At 40.8% G+C, this 16640-nt stretch overlaps 1 protein-coding gene across 5 annotated transcripts in view; it reads right to left on the reverse strand.

The window, feature by feature from the left end:
- VAC14 (VAC14 component of PIKFYVE complex) overlaps window positions 1–16640 on the reverse strand; it is a 419381-nt gene that overhangs the window by 158558 nt on the left and 244183 nt on the right. For all 5 annotated transcript variants that reach the window (XM_033943353.1, XM_033943355.1, XM_033943354.1 and 2 more), the window contains one exon: window positions 11924–12056. In XM_033943353.1, the coding sequence (XP_033799244.1) occupies window positions 11924–12056 (133 nt within the window). The remainder of the gene's footprint in view (window positions 1–11923; window positions 12057–16640) is intronic.

Consider the following 16640-nt stretch of genomic DNA (forward strand, 5'->3'; position numbering starts at 1 on the left):
GGGTAATAGGCTCCAAAGGAGGCAAGTCACTAAGGGAGGCCTTCCTCGAGGGGATCGGCTCCAAGGGAGGCATTTCGCTAAAGGAGGCCTTCCTCGAGGGACTGGCCATCGACCGCCGCTCCTCCTCGCCGAGCAACGAGGTCGTGCGTCGCGGAGGAGGAGGAGGGGGCGGCCCGCCCCTCGGAATCGGAACTGGGAGGTCACCCTGGATCGTGACAATCAGCCGGGGTCCCATGGTGGTCATGAGTTCCACAAACTGAGCCTCCAAGATGGACCACAACGAAGCCGATATGGAGTGATCCGCACCAAAAGGGGGCCCTTCCGCACGGCCTCCGTGCTCTTTCGGTGCCGAGTGCTTTTGCTTGCCAGCCTTCGGCACTTTGAGCACCACCGATGGAACTGTAGGGGTCGGTACCTGTTCCGAGGAGACGGAGAGAGGCACCGGCGCCTAAGTCGAAACCGGTGTAAACGAAGCCGGTTTCAGCAGGCCCGAAGCCGCAGGAGAGGCAGAGGGCTTCGCAGACGGAGTCGAAGCACCAGTCGATGTCGAAGCCGAAGGATCCAACGCAGCTTCCATCTTGAACATCGACTCCCACTAAAAGCAGCGGCGCTTAAACGCCCGCGCTGTGAGAGTGGAGCAAGGCCAGCACGATTTCGGAAAGTGATCCGGACCCAGACACTGCAGGCAGCGTCGATGCGGGTCTGTGAGCGAAATTGCGCGCTGGCACTTGCTACACTTTTTAAAAACGGTGATCGGCCGGGACATAGGCTGGAAAAGCTCCGCTGCAAGGTCGAAGGCGCGGGGCCCAAGCCACGCGGCCGACCCGGTGTCGGAAGGAAAATTTTTTTTTTTTTTAAAAGAAACCAAAGAAAGAAACAAACGCACGGCAAGAGCAAAAGAACTCAAACCGCGGCGATGCAGAAGGCGAAAAAACGGGTTCAACTGGCGCAGAATTGAAGTAAACTTCTCAGCTCCGCGGAAGAAAAAGAACTGAGGAGACACGCCCGGAGCATCGGGCGGGAAGGCACTGGCGCATGCGCGGTGCGGGCATCTCGAAACTTCTGAGTTTCTTCAAGCAAAATATGCTTGTGAGACGTCCGTATCGGGGCTCTGTTGGATGACATCACCCACTAGTGAGAATACCTGCCTGCTTGTCCTGGGATAAACAATGAATTCTGTACAGTAGGAATAAGAAGTGCTACTTAATCTCTGGTTCTGTCTGTTGTGAAATTAATGCAGCATGTCATCATTGTGAAGTGTGTATAGTGCAATAAGTTCTAAAGCAAGTAAAGCAGTTTTTGCTATAGGCAAATAAAATATTCATTAACCACTATTTCTAATTGATGAATGAGAATTGACTTCAGTAATACAAACATAAATTTTTAAAGGAGATTTCTGGGTGTGAGCACATCAGACTAAAGTTAGGCGTGACCATTTACACCAACTGAAATGTGATGCAAATTCTCATATCTAAATTAGGTGCAGAACCTTCTTATTTTATAAGTATAAATGCAAAGATTCCCCTGATCTGCCTGTGACCTTCCCATTTCCATACACTTTTTTTTGACATGCTTGTAAAATTTTTTATGCATGTAAATTTTAATTAAAACTAATTAGCACCAATAATTGTTCATTATGAACCCAATCATAAGCATTAATTGGCTAGTTACTTAGTTAAATGGTGCAAGAAAATTGGGTGCACGTCCAAATTTGCACGTGTAATTTTTTGTACTTTTTAGTGAATTCAGGGCGATATGGAGAAAAGAGTCTATGGGGATTTGAAGACAGAGACTTTGGGAAGGCAATTTCATAAAGCATTTTCCAAATGTGCAGCATGTTTTTGCATACAGAAATGGGAAGTATACATCCATAAAAGGTAGGCATGGTAATAAAAAAAAGATAAAAGATGAGCAAAACCCTTTGCAATAACTCAAGAAACTAACATAAGGAAAATGGAAGAAATCATCAAGGGACTTCCCCTCACAAATGGATCACACATGGTGATGCCAAGCCAAAGTGGTATCCAAGGACATTTTTTAATAAATACAAAAAAAAGGAAATAATTTATCAACACTAACACTAAAGCGATATGGCCATGTTTCAGCTATACGTATATCTCTATCAGGGATACTTGTGACACAATCGTATAAAATATTCTTTTAGACCTGGATTCTGAAAGCGGCGCCATAATCGGTAGGCGCCTGAAAAAATGGTGTCAGTTGATTTCACTCCAATTACGGTACCGTTTTCAGAATCGTGGCCTCTGTTGAAGGTAGGTGCTGGAAATGTAAGCGCTGAACATCAACTCCACCCATAGCCATACCTCTTTTGACGTTCAGCACTGTTAAGTGTCTGTGTGGATGTGATTCCGGTGCTGTGTTTTTGTAGGTGCCTTTTGGTGCCTACTTTTTTTCTTTTAATGCGTTTTTAATTTGTTTTTAATAGCTTGGTCAATTATCGTGGCATTAATAGCCAATTAAAACAATTAGCTTAAGCACCAGTAGAGTGCCTACCAGCGCCTTCCTAACGGCGCCACTTTCAGAAACCAAGACTTAGTGCACATACTTTCCTAATTCTAGATTGCAAAGGAAAATAGTGAAGCTTGTTCCTTTTTTAAAAATCTGTGTTAAACACAAACTTAAAAAGTTGTTTGTAATTTTAGTGGCCATTGAAATTTCTTCTCTTTATACATATGCAACATTCTTCTGATACTTGCCATAGGATAAGACTAATATTGTGCAAGTCCTGCAGAAAAGTAGTTTGACAATTTCCCTGTTAACTTGGCTCTCCCAAAAATGTCCACCCCTTCCCTATGTAAAAGAAAGTGTGAGCAACATTGCAAGCCAGGGTTAAGTCAAATGAGAGGTCCAAAATAGCATGTTTTTGCATATTCTAAAGCAGTGGTTTCAAACTCGTGGCCCGCCAGGTACTATTTTGAGGCCCTCGGTATGTTTATCATAATTGCAAAAGTAAAATAAAACAATTTCTTGATCATATGTCTCTTTAGCTATAAATTGCAATATTATTATTAAGACTTAGCCAAAAGGAAAGATTTATAAACTATAAAGAGTTTTACCTCATGCAAAACTGTCATTTTTTAATAAGACATAAACTATTTTTTTCTGAGGCCCTCCAAGTACCTACAAATCCAAAATGTGGCCTTGCAAAGGGTTTGAGTTTGAGACCACTGTTCTAAAGTAACATCTTTAGAAGTAGAAAAGTATCCACAGAAAAAAAGGAGAATTCTGTAGGTCAGTCTCCCTTACACAAGGGAAGGTACACATTCACTTTTCCCTTCGAAAACTGGTGCAAAGTCTGCAGGTTAAAGTGCCCACAAACTCTGCAACTGGTGGTAATTTTATAGAGCATTTTCTGAGCGTAATCTTTTACACATGTAAATGACTCTTATAAAATTGTGCGTGGTTATACACATGTAAAACTTAGCTGTTTCATAAGATTGTATTTGCTTTTATGTAATCTGTATGTAGGTTCTTGGAGCCACAGAGTAGGCGATCTTGGAACAGAATTATGATGTGTCCCCACATGAGGAATGTGTAAAAAATAATTCAGAGAAAACTTTAGAGACAGGGTACATTGGAAGGTTGTCTCTTGACCTCCAAGGATGACAACTGCCTACCAACACTTATTACCGTATATTATTAATAGTTTACATCTAGGGACAGAGGATAAGATATACTCCCGAGCTGGTAATTGCAGTAAAACACAAAGGCACAATGGAAATGAAACTGCAATCAGTGATTTCCATGGCAACACATCATCTCTCATTGAGCAACGTGTTATTGAGAGAGAAGGAGGTAAGATTACATTTAGAGTGAAAATGAGACTTGGGTATTTCATCATGATTGTGCTGTCTCACTGATGCTTTTGAACTCCTTGAAAAGGGTTGCTTTAGAATAGGAAGAACAGTGGTGTTTTTGAACATTATTTCTGAACAAAGCAAATATCGATATAATGATCACTTTTTGATCACTTAGATAAGTGCAGTGGTTATAAAATTTGAACATTACAATATATTGATATTAGTTGTCACAAAGTCAAAATAATTTTTCTGAAAGAATGGCAGATGATTACATTGGGAGTTGGAAACAGTGCTCCACATAGTACTCATGATTTGATACCATAACTAGGACATTAACCACAACTTCTCTAGGACTGTATCCCAATAGTCCAAAAAACACTAACAAATGGATGCAGTAAATTAACAGTTGTATTTCCCAGCTGTTGGTCCAAAGATGAATCAGCAGTTTGACATCTCCAAAACAATATCATCTTAAGTAGGGTTATCAGACATTCGGGAAAACCCGGACATGTTTTCTTTTTAGAGGACTGTCCGGGTTCCCGGATGGACTTTCCAAAACCCAGCAGTTTGTCCAGTTTTAGAAAGCCCTGATGAGCTCCAGTCGTTTCTGGAGGGCCTCTGAACATGCATGAATGGCGTCACACACATCCGCGCATGCTTCAGGCCCTCCAGATGTATCTGGAGCTCACTGGGGAATAGAGGAGGCTGTATGGGGGGCAGGGCTGTGGGAGGAACCGAGCAGGGCTGGGTGTTGAACCAGGCAGAGCTGGAGGCGGAACGGGGTTGGGCTGGGGTAGAACGGGGTACGGGCTGGAGGCAGAATGGGGCGGGGCCATGTGTCTGGCGTTTAGCGGAAGAAAATATGGTAACCCTAATCTTAAGCATATATTTATATCCAGGTAGAGCTGAAATTCCACAAAGACCAGACTATAATGCCCATTACCCTATTACTAATGCCAGTCTTGATCATTTAGGTTCCCCTGCTTCCCAGTAATGTTGGCTGCAGTCATAGTGATAGCAAGATAGAGCAACCAAGTTATTACACACCTAGTCAATCAAATCTTTGAAATAAATTTGAAAGTAACAGAGGTGCAAGTCCATGGACCACAATTCAGAACTGCTTCCACAACAGTTTTAGAGACTCTGCAAGTTGCCATATAGCCCAGGGGTCTCAAAATCCCTCCTTGAGGGCCGCAATCCAGTCGGGTTTTCAGGATTTCCCCAATGAATATGCATGAGATCTATGTGCAGGTGCTGCTTTCAATGCATATGCATTGGGGAAATCCTGAAAACCCGATTGGACTGTGGCCCTCAAGGAGGAACTTTGAGATCCCTGATATAGCCTGTACTGGAGCTGAAGGTACATTTCTATTGATTTGAACCTCTGGACATTGGTGGATATAGGCCTAAGAGAAGACAAACGGGGTGGGGGGAGCGAAAAAACGTATAATCTTCAAATGTAAAGAAAAGAGATTAAAAACCCAAATCCAACATCTATAATAAGACAAAATGGCCAAATTAAATCTCTCTACAGGGCTTAATTTGCAGGGGAACTACCTGGAACACAGTTCCACCACTTATTTTCAGACTCCAGTGCAGCAGGGTTATATTAAGAAGGGTATTACGACCAGAACAAAAGAAGTCATCCTGCCGTTGTATCGGGCAATGGTGCGCCCGCACCTGGACTACTGTGTTCAGTATTGGTCACCGTAGCTTAAGAAGGATATGGCAACACTTGAGAGGGTCCAGAGGAGAGCGACACGAATGATTAAGGGCATGGAAAACCTCTCATACACTGAAAGATTGGAGAGACTGGGGCTCTTCTCCCTGGAAAAGCGGAGACTCAGAGGAGATATTATAGAGACCTACAAGATCATGAAGGGCATAGAGAAAGTAGAGAGGGACAGATTCTTCAAACTTTCAAAACATATAAGAACAAGAGGGCATTCAGAAAAATTGGAAGGGGACAGATTCAAAACAAATGCTAGGAAGTTTTTCTTTACCCAGCGTGTGGTGGACACCTGGAATGCACTTCCAGAGGATGTAATAGGACAGAGTACGGTACTGGATTTCAAGAAAGGATTGGACAAATTCCTGCTGGAAAAAGGGATAGAGGGGTATAGATAGGGAGCTACTGCGCAGGTCCTGGACCTGTTGGGCCGCCGCGTGAGCGGACTGCTGGGCATGATGGACCTCGGGTCTGACCCAGTGGAGGCATTGCATGTTTTTCTCTATCCCTCCCTTCCAAGCAGCTTGCAGAAAAGGGGAGAGGAAGCAAGTAAGCCTGGAGTAGAGCAGAGAATAGTCACTACTCCCTAATTTAGACCTTTTCTCCAGTTTCGCCCACTGCTTTTCTACTTCAATCAGCTGTCCCCATCCAATTAACTCCTTCTTGAGGTATTCCCCATCTTGACAAAGTTAGTTCTTTTTTTAGGTACATTATTAGATAAGATTTAATGAAAAATAAATCACAACATCCCTCCCCCCCATTAAAAAGACCAATTGAAGCAAAAGAAAACCTGCTATTCATTTGATGCAGGCACAGTTTAAACTGTAATTCTGTTCATTCTCTGATTTTTTTTCACAATTATTTAAATTTGTTATGATCTTATATCTTTTTATGCTAAAACAATTTTTATTGATAACACAGAACATATACAGAACAATGAAACAGTTGTATAGCAGGTAAAATGCAGGTACCCTATAAGATATAACATCCAGATTTCCATATAATCTGTTTTTTGTAATTAAAAGACAACAATAGAACTATCTGTGACCCCCCCAGGCCCCCCTCCAATTCTACACCATCCTCATCGAACCCTATGATCCTCCTCCCAAAGCCTTGTGTTCTTATAGGCCCTGGAAGACCCCCCCTCCATCCCTCTCCCAAAGTTAGTTATTTTGAAGCTTAGAACCTTCAAATTTGAGTAAGTCCTCTCCTCCCTCATTCTAATATTGAACCTCACCATTCTGTGATCACTAGATGTCAAAATGATCACCTACTGTAACATCAGAAACACCTCCCCTATTTGAAAACACTAAGTCCAGAGCAGTTCTATCCCGCGTGGGTCTCATTACTAATTCCGGAACAATTCTACCTGTAATGAATTCAAAATCTCTTTGGTTCTAGATGACCCTGTAGCAGGGATGGTCCAATCAACATCAGACATTTTAAAATACCCATCAATAGCACTTCCCCTTTCTTAGCTATTTTGTGAATGTCTGTAATTAAAACCTTATCCATTTCTTCTGACTGTGAAGGGGGCCTGGATATCATACCAATATAAATACATTTTCCATTCCCTCTTTCTAGATTAACCCACAGTGCTTCTTCTTTACCCCTATATCTTGCAATTCTGTTACTTTATTATTATTCTTAACATATAAAGCCACCCCTCCACCTTTTTTACCTAACCTATTCCTCCTGAATAGATTATAGTCAGGTATAACTACCCAATCATGGTTCTATGTGAACGTCACTAAATCCAATTCAGTTTCTACTATTAGAGTTTTTAGATCTGGAATAGAAAGCTTTCTAGCTACTGCCCAATTATATCATTTTAATAATGGTATATTTCTGAGAGTTATTAATTACCTCGGGGCATTTTATATCCATCTCCAGTAAATTTAGTTTAAAGCCCTCTTCAGTACATTGGCCATTCTGTTACTGAACACAATTTGTCCCTTCTTGTATAGATGGACAGCATCTCTGCTGAGCAGGTCTAGGAAAATCATTCCATGGTCTAAGAATCCAAAGTGCTCACGTCTGCACCATCCATACAGCCAAGTATCAGCTCCATAATGCAAGTTTCTCTGATTTGTCCTGTACCTGAGATAGGAAGGATCGATAATACCACCTGTATACCTGATTGTTTCACCTTTGTCCCAGGGCCATGAAGTTGCTTTTGATACGTTCAGTGGGATGCCTAGCTATATCATTTGTGCCAACACGTATAAGCAGCAAAGGATAACTGTCCTTAGGACTGATGAGACTTGGCACCAGACAGACAGCACACCTCTCTTGACATCATGTCTGGATGGTAGATGGGTGCCTCTGCACCTCTCGGAAAGGAATCACCAACTACAGCTACCTTTCATCTCTTATTGGCTACTTTTCCAGCAGCTTTGAGATTTTTGAGCTCTATTTTCTCCTGTTCTTCTTGTATTATTATTTTTTTTTATCTCTAGGGCTGTAAATCGGTTCTTCAGTTTAACAGAAGATGGAGTAGTGAGGTTCACTTTTCAGGGTCTAGTGATTTGCATCCAGCTGTCCTCTTTTAGCCCAATGTCTCCAACCCCTTTGCTGGAGATCCCTGATGCATCAAAATGCACATCTGGGATGGATTATTGATTTTCACCGATGTTCCTTAGTCTTGCCACCTTGTCTCTTAGTTTCATGAGGATTCAACATGCATACAACTTGTACATAAAACTAGACCCTCATATATCAAGCAGTCTGCACTGCTGCAGAAATACCGGCTTTGGAAAAGCTTTTTCAACCTGTGGGTAGAAAGAATGGTACCTATCAAGGTTGCAACCCTGTTTTTCTTTTACTTGTAAAGTAAATAAGGAACAGGTAGTTACTCTTTTGTGAATTTGAAGAACTTGTAGATTCCCTTGTGGATGTAGTTCAATGTACTTCCTCACCTATTATACAGTGATTTATCTCAGTGTTCCTTCAACCTTTTGACACCTATGGACTGGCGGAAATAAAATAATTATTTTGTGGACCGCCCCAGACCCCGACCCCATAATAGTACTAATTGTAACACCATTTTATATACATATACATACACACACACACACACAATATAATTGTATTAACAATACATAATGGTTAACCACAAAATTAAAATACACAAATTATGCTTTTTACCATTCATTCATTCCTACCTACCAGAAAACAGAGAACCCCATGCAAATACAGGACCAAAAACTAAAAGTACTAATATTTACAAAACAAACCCTAAGTTGCAAGACTCTGCAAGCATTACAACCCCAGAAAAGAAACAAATGCATTTCTTCCTGAACAGACAAATCAATCACTAAATAAAATCCTGAACAGACCAATCACTAAATTTTTTTAAAAAAAGCATTTCCCCTACTGTTGTTGTCTCTCTCCCTACATGTGCCTTCTGGCCTGCCCCCAGGTGTTATCTTTGGGCCGGTCCACTGTGCAATCAACGCGGCGTCTTCGGGCCGGCTCCCAGAGTGCTGCATTGCACAAAACTGTGGGCAATGGCTCATCATACGCATCCCTTGCCTCATCTGGAAGCCTTCCCTCTGACGTTGCAACTTCATAGAGAAGGCTTCCGGTTCAGGTGCATGCTGCTCATAGGAGCCTTTTCCCAAGGATTTGTGCATTGAGCCAGCCCGAAGACGCTGCGTTGATCACACCGTGGACCGGTGGCTGAAGAACGCTGTCTTGGGCCCGATGGACATGCTGTCCCAGTGGACGGGCAGAAAATTTCTACAGACCGGCACCAGTCCACGGACCAGCAGTTGAAGAACACTGAATTAGCTTATCTTCTCAGGTTTAGGAATGTATTTTTATATCTGGTGTGTAGAGTTGTGCTTGTTTAGTAGTTTTAATTGAAGGGGATTAAAGTACTAGAAGGCTAGAATAAAACTGTTTCTATTAAGAGGTTATATAATAGGTGATTTGGTGACTTCTTGATTAACCTTGAAGCAACACTAATGCTGCTAACTGGAGTAAATAGTCTACCAATAAAGTATAATTTGTTTCCCTTTTGTGAAGAGAAGCCTAGGTTATTGAAATTAACTGTATTTTCAGGATTTGAAGAGCATTTCAGTTAACTATTTGAGGACCGCAATGGAGGGCTGCATTGGAGACCACTGGCCTAAAGAAAAGAAAATTAGCAAGAAAGAACTACTGTATTTTTCGCTTCATAAGACGCTCCCTAGATTTACAGTAGGAAAACAAGAAAAAAACATTCTGAACCAAATTGTGTACTAAAATATACCAGGCTCTGCACCCAGCCCCCCTCACTCTTTGCCAGGCTCTGCCCCCTGCCCCCTCTGGCCTGAGAACACACCCTCCTCATGGCTAACCCCCCCCTAACCCAACTAACATGAAAAGTTGGAGGACGGATGGGTCTTCCTATTGTCTGGCCGCAGGCCTGCCTCCATCAAAATGAAGCAGGCCTGCCCCTTCCTGGTGCATTGTGGGATGCACCGGGGAGGGGCTTAAGGCCTGATTGGCCCAGGCACCTAAGGCCCCGCCCATAGGCGCCTAAGATTCCACCCATCCAGATAAACAAGTGAGTGGATTTTTCAATGCTGGTAATGGCATTGAATTAACAGTTTCCATTAAGACTAAATGCACAAAACATAGTCGTTATGACCACATGAGGAGTTGCTGGCTGATTTTTTGGCTGACTCTGGAACAGTGACTGATGTTCAAACAAATTTCAATGCAAATGATTTGAACGGAGGCTTGCTGGAATCTCATCTGATCAATCGCTGTGAGAGTGACAGAGAGCGACTGACACATGCGCAGAGCCAGTTTGAGGAAGCCCAAACAGCAGAGTGGGGAAGCCCAAACAGCAGAGTGGAAGGAGAAACTCCAAAGCAGCCTCCTTTCACTCAGCTGTTTGGGACTTTCCTCTCTCTCTTTTTTTTTTTTTTTTTAATGGTGGTCCTCCGACAAACGACCCCATATCAAAAAATCAGCAGGAGGGATGCCTACTCCCGCCTGCCACTGCAAACATCCCCCGCACTGAGCCCCCCCCCCCAGAACTCCCCAAATGCTGAACCTGCTTTCCCCAAAATTAGCGGGAGTGATGCCCACTCCTTCCTGCTACCGTAAATCAACTACCCTTCCCGCACTGACCCCCCCTCACCTTGCCACCCCCCCAAGCGATCCCTCCCCTCCCCCACTATTCTTCAATTAAAAAAAAATAAAAAATAAAAAAATCGGCAAGAAGGATGCCTACTCCCTCCTGCCGCTGTATGCCCACCGGTTGACTGAGCCAATCAGGGTTTTAGGCTTCTCCCCCCTCATATCTCTGGATATAGAGGAAGGAGCCTAAGGTCCCTCCCCCCGGAGGGTATCCATAGGAAAAACCAGGCAGACCTGTTGGTAACACAGTTACCTAGAGAAAAAAATAGGTGACATGATGTTTACAAGAACTTCTATATATAAAAACTTTTACATACTCAAAAGTGCTAAAAATATAGCTACTACTTTGAACCTATTTCACATAGATTTTAACAAAATTTATCAAAAACCATTTCCTATTCAGTAAGTGAAGTTTCCATCTAGAAATTTTTGTATGAATTTCTCGCTTGGGGTTGGAGATGAGCATATCATAAAATGTTAGATGAATCAGATCATAGGACCTCCTATGATCTATATATCATTCCAGGTCCACATCCTGAATTTGATATTGTAATCATCTGTGCTCTGCCCCTCCTTCCACCATCTAAATTGATTATCCACTAGTGCAAAACAATGCAAAAAAAAACCTTTTTCATATGTGTTATATATGCAAAACACTTTTTGTTGTGAACAATCAAATGTCCCTTAGAAAAGAGAGAGAGAGAAGGCAACACTTATCTTAGGTGGAGCCAGCCACCACCAACCCTGGAATATTGAGTGTAAACAGTTACTGACAGGTTGTTTTTTTTGGATTTGTAGAGATCTTCACTATTTTTTGAGCATGGCGAACCGATGTTAGAGCATCAATCAGTCAGCTACTTTGCATGGCGTTTTAATATTAACCACCTTATTTGCATGGTCGGAATCGAAAATGGGCACTTGCGTGGAAAAACACGCGGTGAACCATTTTGTGTATCGAGTCAGCAAATACGATTTGTCACTAACCAGGTCTAGCGACAATAATTAGATGATCAGAGCCTTTAGTGCCTCTATCCCAACTATCTTTCACTAAAAATCTTGATGTTACCTCAACATGCATTCTCTATAAACAATTTACTTCCATACTCCAGCTTAAAATCATCATCATCGTCCCAACCTGCTACTCTGACATCCATGTAGAGCACAAGCAAAAGAAGTGACCAGATGTATTTAAACAAAATAAACCACAACAGCAGATAGCACTGGAAGCTGAAATGCTGACCTGATAATAAAGGCTCCTCTTAACTCTAATAATTTCCGTTCACTGCTAAACCTTCGGAGCAGGTTGATCATGAATTTGTAGAAGTAAGAATTCATAGTCGGAGTTGATGGTGAGCATTCTGTACCTTTCATATCTGGAAGAAAATTAGATATGTCATTGAAGAGCAGTTGTCTAGCTGCAAGAAGATATACAGCTACTTTTGGTTCTCTGTTTCTAACCTATGTATTTTAAATAGCTAGCAATCAATGCTAAAAGTTTCTACCCCCTTTCTAATGCACAGTTCTAGGAGCTCTCCAGCATCTTATATTACTCTTACAAGACTGTACAAACAATGAAGAAAATTTGACACCACATGGATCAATCTCACTGAGAGCTACATGTGGTTGGAAGAAAACAACAGCTGTTCCAGAGGCAGTGCTTCTGGAAGGACTCTGGAAAAAGTTAGTGGGCTTTTACCAATAGGGGATGATGCAACTTAAAGGGATTGGAGACAGGATGATGGTAGCTGATTGGGAGGACAGGCTGATGAGACTAGTTGACAGAGAGTGTGTTTTGCTGGGGGGGGGGGGTGTTGGAAGAGAAAAGATGTGTTGAGAGGCAGACAGAGCCCGGAAAATCAAACTTTATTTTATTTACACTTATCACTCCAAATGCGTCTGAACAGCTAGACTGGCTACATCATTTGATGGGGTTTTTCCTTTATTGCCTAGGTCTCTGGGCACCATCCCCTTTATCCAGTGCAAGTCCTGGCTCTCACACTGAACTCTATTTGCCAATTTATTATTCATTCATTCATTGAGATTTATTAACCACCTTTATGAAGATATTCACAAGCAAAGTGACCCCCCCCCCATTCAAAAATAATAAAGATCACTGAACTGGACAGCAGCATATCACCTGGAACTGATGGTATACCCCCAAAGTATTTTTTCTTCATTTTTTCTTGCAACAGAAAAAGGATAGCTGAGAAACCTCATATCACCAAAACTATCATCACTATTACTACTTTTGTCTGTCTAGACCCAATGAAAGGAAAAAGTTCAGAGAGATGGATGCCTGTAGGTCAGATTCTTCAGGAAATGTGGTGAAACTGAAGCAGAAAGGTATGAAGCTAAGAAATACCCATAACAATTAGAATTATATAATAATAATAATAATAACTTTATTCTTTTGTACCGCCATAACCAAAAGTTCTAGGCGGTTTATACTAAAAAGAGCTGGACAATCAGCGAAATACAATAATACAGTAAAAAATACAAATATTTGTAAAATAGAATTTCAATAATAAAACTCACTAAGTAATAAACTTATTGAACAAAGTGGTCTTAATTAATTTCAGAAAACTACAATAGGATACATAGCTTGTTGAATACATTTACCTAACCAAGATTGTTGTCTACCAGCTTGAAATGCTAGGGTCATATCAATTAAGTGCTTCTTCAGACATATAATATTCAAACACAAGGGAAAATGAAGGTAGACACAGATCTGGAAGGCCAATAAAACTATCTCGCTCATGGTACAATCACCTGAACTGAAGACTTGATTTAAATCACAATTAAGAAATTCTTGATTTAAATCAAGGTTTTCTTATTATATTCACTCTTTATTTCTTCATAACAACTGTATCAAAATGATGACAACATGTGGTAATAATAACAAGTATAGTTTTGCTCAAATATGACAATTCCTCAAGGCATTTACCAACTTGAAGACCCTGCCTGTTCAAACATGTTCCTTTTGTCATCTTCATCAAAGCACTTTTCATGATGTTTCATTTGGGCCACTAGGCCTTGCATTTTTTTTTGTTTCCATGTTTGCATTTTGCACACTTGCCTGTCTTACCCATAAGTAGAGGAATTACATTAAACTATTTCCAAACTGGGCATCTTTTACAGCCTGCTGCCATTAAAGGTTTTCTCCTTCAAGGAGAGAATAATATGATAAACCTCAGCTTATACACACAATGATCCCAAGACTTGTGAAATATTCTGCTCAAAAGGTGTCACTTTCATTTTTACTGCTTGCCCCTTTCTCCTCACACTGAGCTCCTTGTGCAGATATATAAGCTTAACACTTAAGAGCTAAGGGGTTGATTCTATGTACATCGATTTGAATAAGGAACAATAGGGCTAATATCTTTTTCTCAACTCTACATTTTATAACATTTTTACTGTGAAGAAGCAGAATCTTATCTCTGCAGACACAAATTCAGTTTTGAGAAATGCAAAACCAAGCATCTGTGATAATATCTTGTAGATAGAAAAATTGCCTGTGACATTGTGAATGGATTAATGGAATTCATTTACCAAAAAATTTAAACATTGCATGAATATACAGCCTCATGCTACATAATTAAAAACTAATCCTTATTTCATGATAAATAACTTTTGGACTATAATATATCTTAAATAGAAAACTATTTTTAGATAGATTTTTCCTCAAAAAAGCATTTTATTTAAAAAAATTCCAATTAAAATTAATCATCAGTTTTTATCCACCCTGATTAAAATGCTAGCAGGCGAACCAATGTGAATGTGCCAAATTTTGTCTAATTGTTACTACTTTTAATACTAGGAATGTATTTTTATGTATTGATTTTGTATATTGGCTTATGATCCACCTAGAATTGTATAGGACAGAGCAGAAAATAAATATTGTAAATAAATAAATACATTAAAACATTAATATACTGTACAAAGCTATAAACTATCCTTCCCCTCTCTACACGGTATTTGCTATGCAAGCAAACTGGGAAAATCCCTTCTCTTCAGAATCACAGGTCTTTGGAACGACCTTACTACCCTGCTACGGAACCTGGGCTCCCTCCAATTATTCCGCAAGCAACTGAAAACCTTGCTTTTCACTAAAATGTAATTCTATCCCCCCTTACTCTTCTCTTCTATATATAAGTTCATGTAAACCTTTTTTTTCCTTCCCTTCCTATATTTTAAGTTCTTGTAAACCGTGCCGAGCTCCACAACATCCATGGAGATGATGCGGTATATAAACTTAAGGTTTAGTTTAGTTTAGTTTAGTACATACAATGCTAGACCATTCTGGGTATGGTCTGTGAAACAGTAGTCCATTACTTGCCCTTTAATAAAGCTGTCACTGTATCTGTTCATATTTTCAACATATCACTAATATCTATATAAGTGGCTCCCAAACTGGGCTGGGATTCCCAAATGGGGTCACATTAGGAAAAGATGAGGTAACAGAAACTGGTTGCTCTTATCTCTCTCTAGACCTCCACACTGTGACTTCTGCCAATTATGACAGTCAACATAGGGTCTGTGAGTCAGCAGTCACAGGCCTTGCACCCTCCTCCTGTGTGAGCTTCCTGTTAAACTGTAAACCTATTCAGAGTACTGAGGTCTGAGAGCACACTGTGATACACAGGACTCTGTGCTGCAGCTGCAGCTGCTGCCTTCCTGCTTTAGATAAGTGGGGGAGGAAGAAGTGGATGACAGAGGAGAGTGAATGACTGCTATTTTATTTTCATCATCATCTGGTAAATTTTCAAATGCTAAAATGCTGGGTAAAATTTGGGACGCACTAAAATGGACACTGATCTTTTTGCTGAATGCTGTTTAACTGTTTATTTCTTCCAAACAATTAGCAGCACTAAAACTGGTATCAAGTAATACCAATTAATTTGACAAGGTCAGATAATATCTTTTTACAGCTCAGACAGTGAAGAATCTGCATCTTACTCACAGGGCATCACTGCAGGAGGTTTTGGAAAGTCAGAAAGTATTCAAATCAAAACAGGAGGTCTTTGTCTTTCCTGTAGTTATGTGCTATTATAAAATTAAAAAAAATTCATAGAAGCAGAATAAATATGCCCTATGCATGTTTTTCAACTGCTGATAAATTGATAATATATTAATAGGGTGACACAATAGAGGATGGTTATAAGTAATTCAGCATTGCATCACTTTTATAGCTACATAAATATGAACAGATCCCTTCTTCTACTCTTCAAGATCTGTTCCTTTAGATTTCTAGAAATTTTGCAATGATGATGATGATGATGACCATCCTCATCATCACTTCTGGATAATTCTTATAAAGGGAATTTTCAAATTGCCTACTTTCCTGTGATATTTGTGTGTACTGTTTTCCCACAGATCTTGCACAAAATTTTATAAATTACCGTATTTTTTGCTCCTTAAGACGCACTTTTTTCCCCCAAAAAAGTGGGTGGAAATAAGGGTGCTTTTTATGGAACGAATATAACAACCCCCCCCTCAGGTACCTTTTTAAAAAATATTCCAGCGGTCCAGCGCGGTTTCCGTGCTCCTATATCGCTGGACGGCTGCCTCCTGATTTTTTCCGGCAGCGGCAGAGCAGTGCACAAGGCAGGCGTGCGCTTTTAGTGTGCCTACCTGGTCCCGCATTGGTCCCTGAATGGCTGCTGTCAGTTCTCGCGGGCCTCCATAAGGATTGACACGTGGATTGTTGTATTGGAATAGATGTTAATTTATTAATGAATTTTAATGTGTTCCAGGTAGAAAAAAGAATACTATTGTCCTTATATATTCTGGGCAGCCTGATACTCAAAATGTGGCACAAATGTAATGGATCTATATCCACATAGCACAACATCAAGAGTATAGGATAACAAGTCCAAGTGCTAGTGGTGATATTTAGTAGCTGCTATGCTCTGAGTTTGTCTCCTATGGAGTGATTTTCTCCTGCTTCCAAGCTCCAG

Source organism: Geotrypetes seraphini, chromosome 4, assembly GCF_902459505.1.
Source record: "Geotrypetes seraphini chromosome 4, aGeoSer1.1, whole genome shotgun sequence".
Taxonomy (NCBI): Eukaryota; Metazoa; Chordata; class Amphibia; order Gymnophiona; family Dermophiidae; genus Geotrypetes; species Geotrypetes seraphini.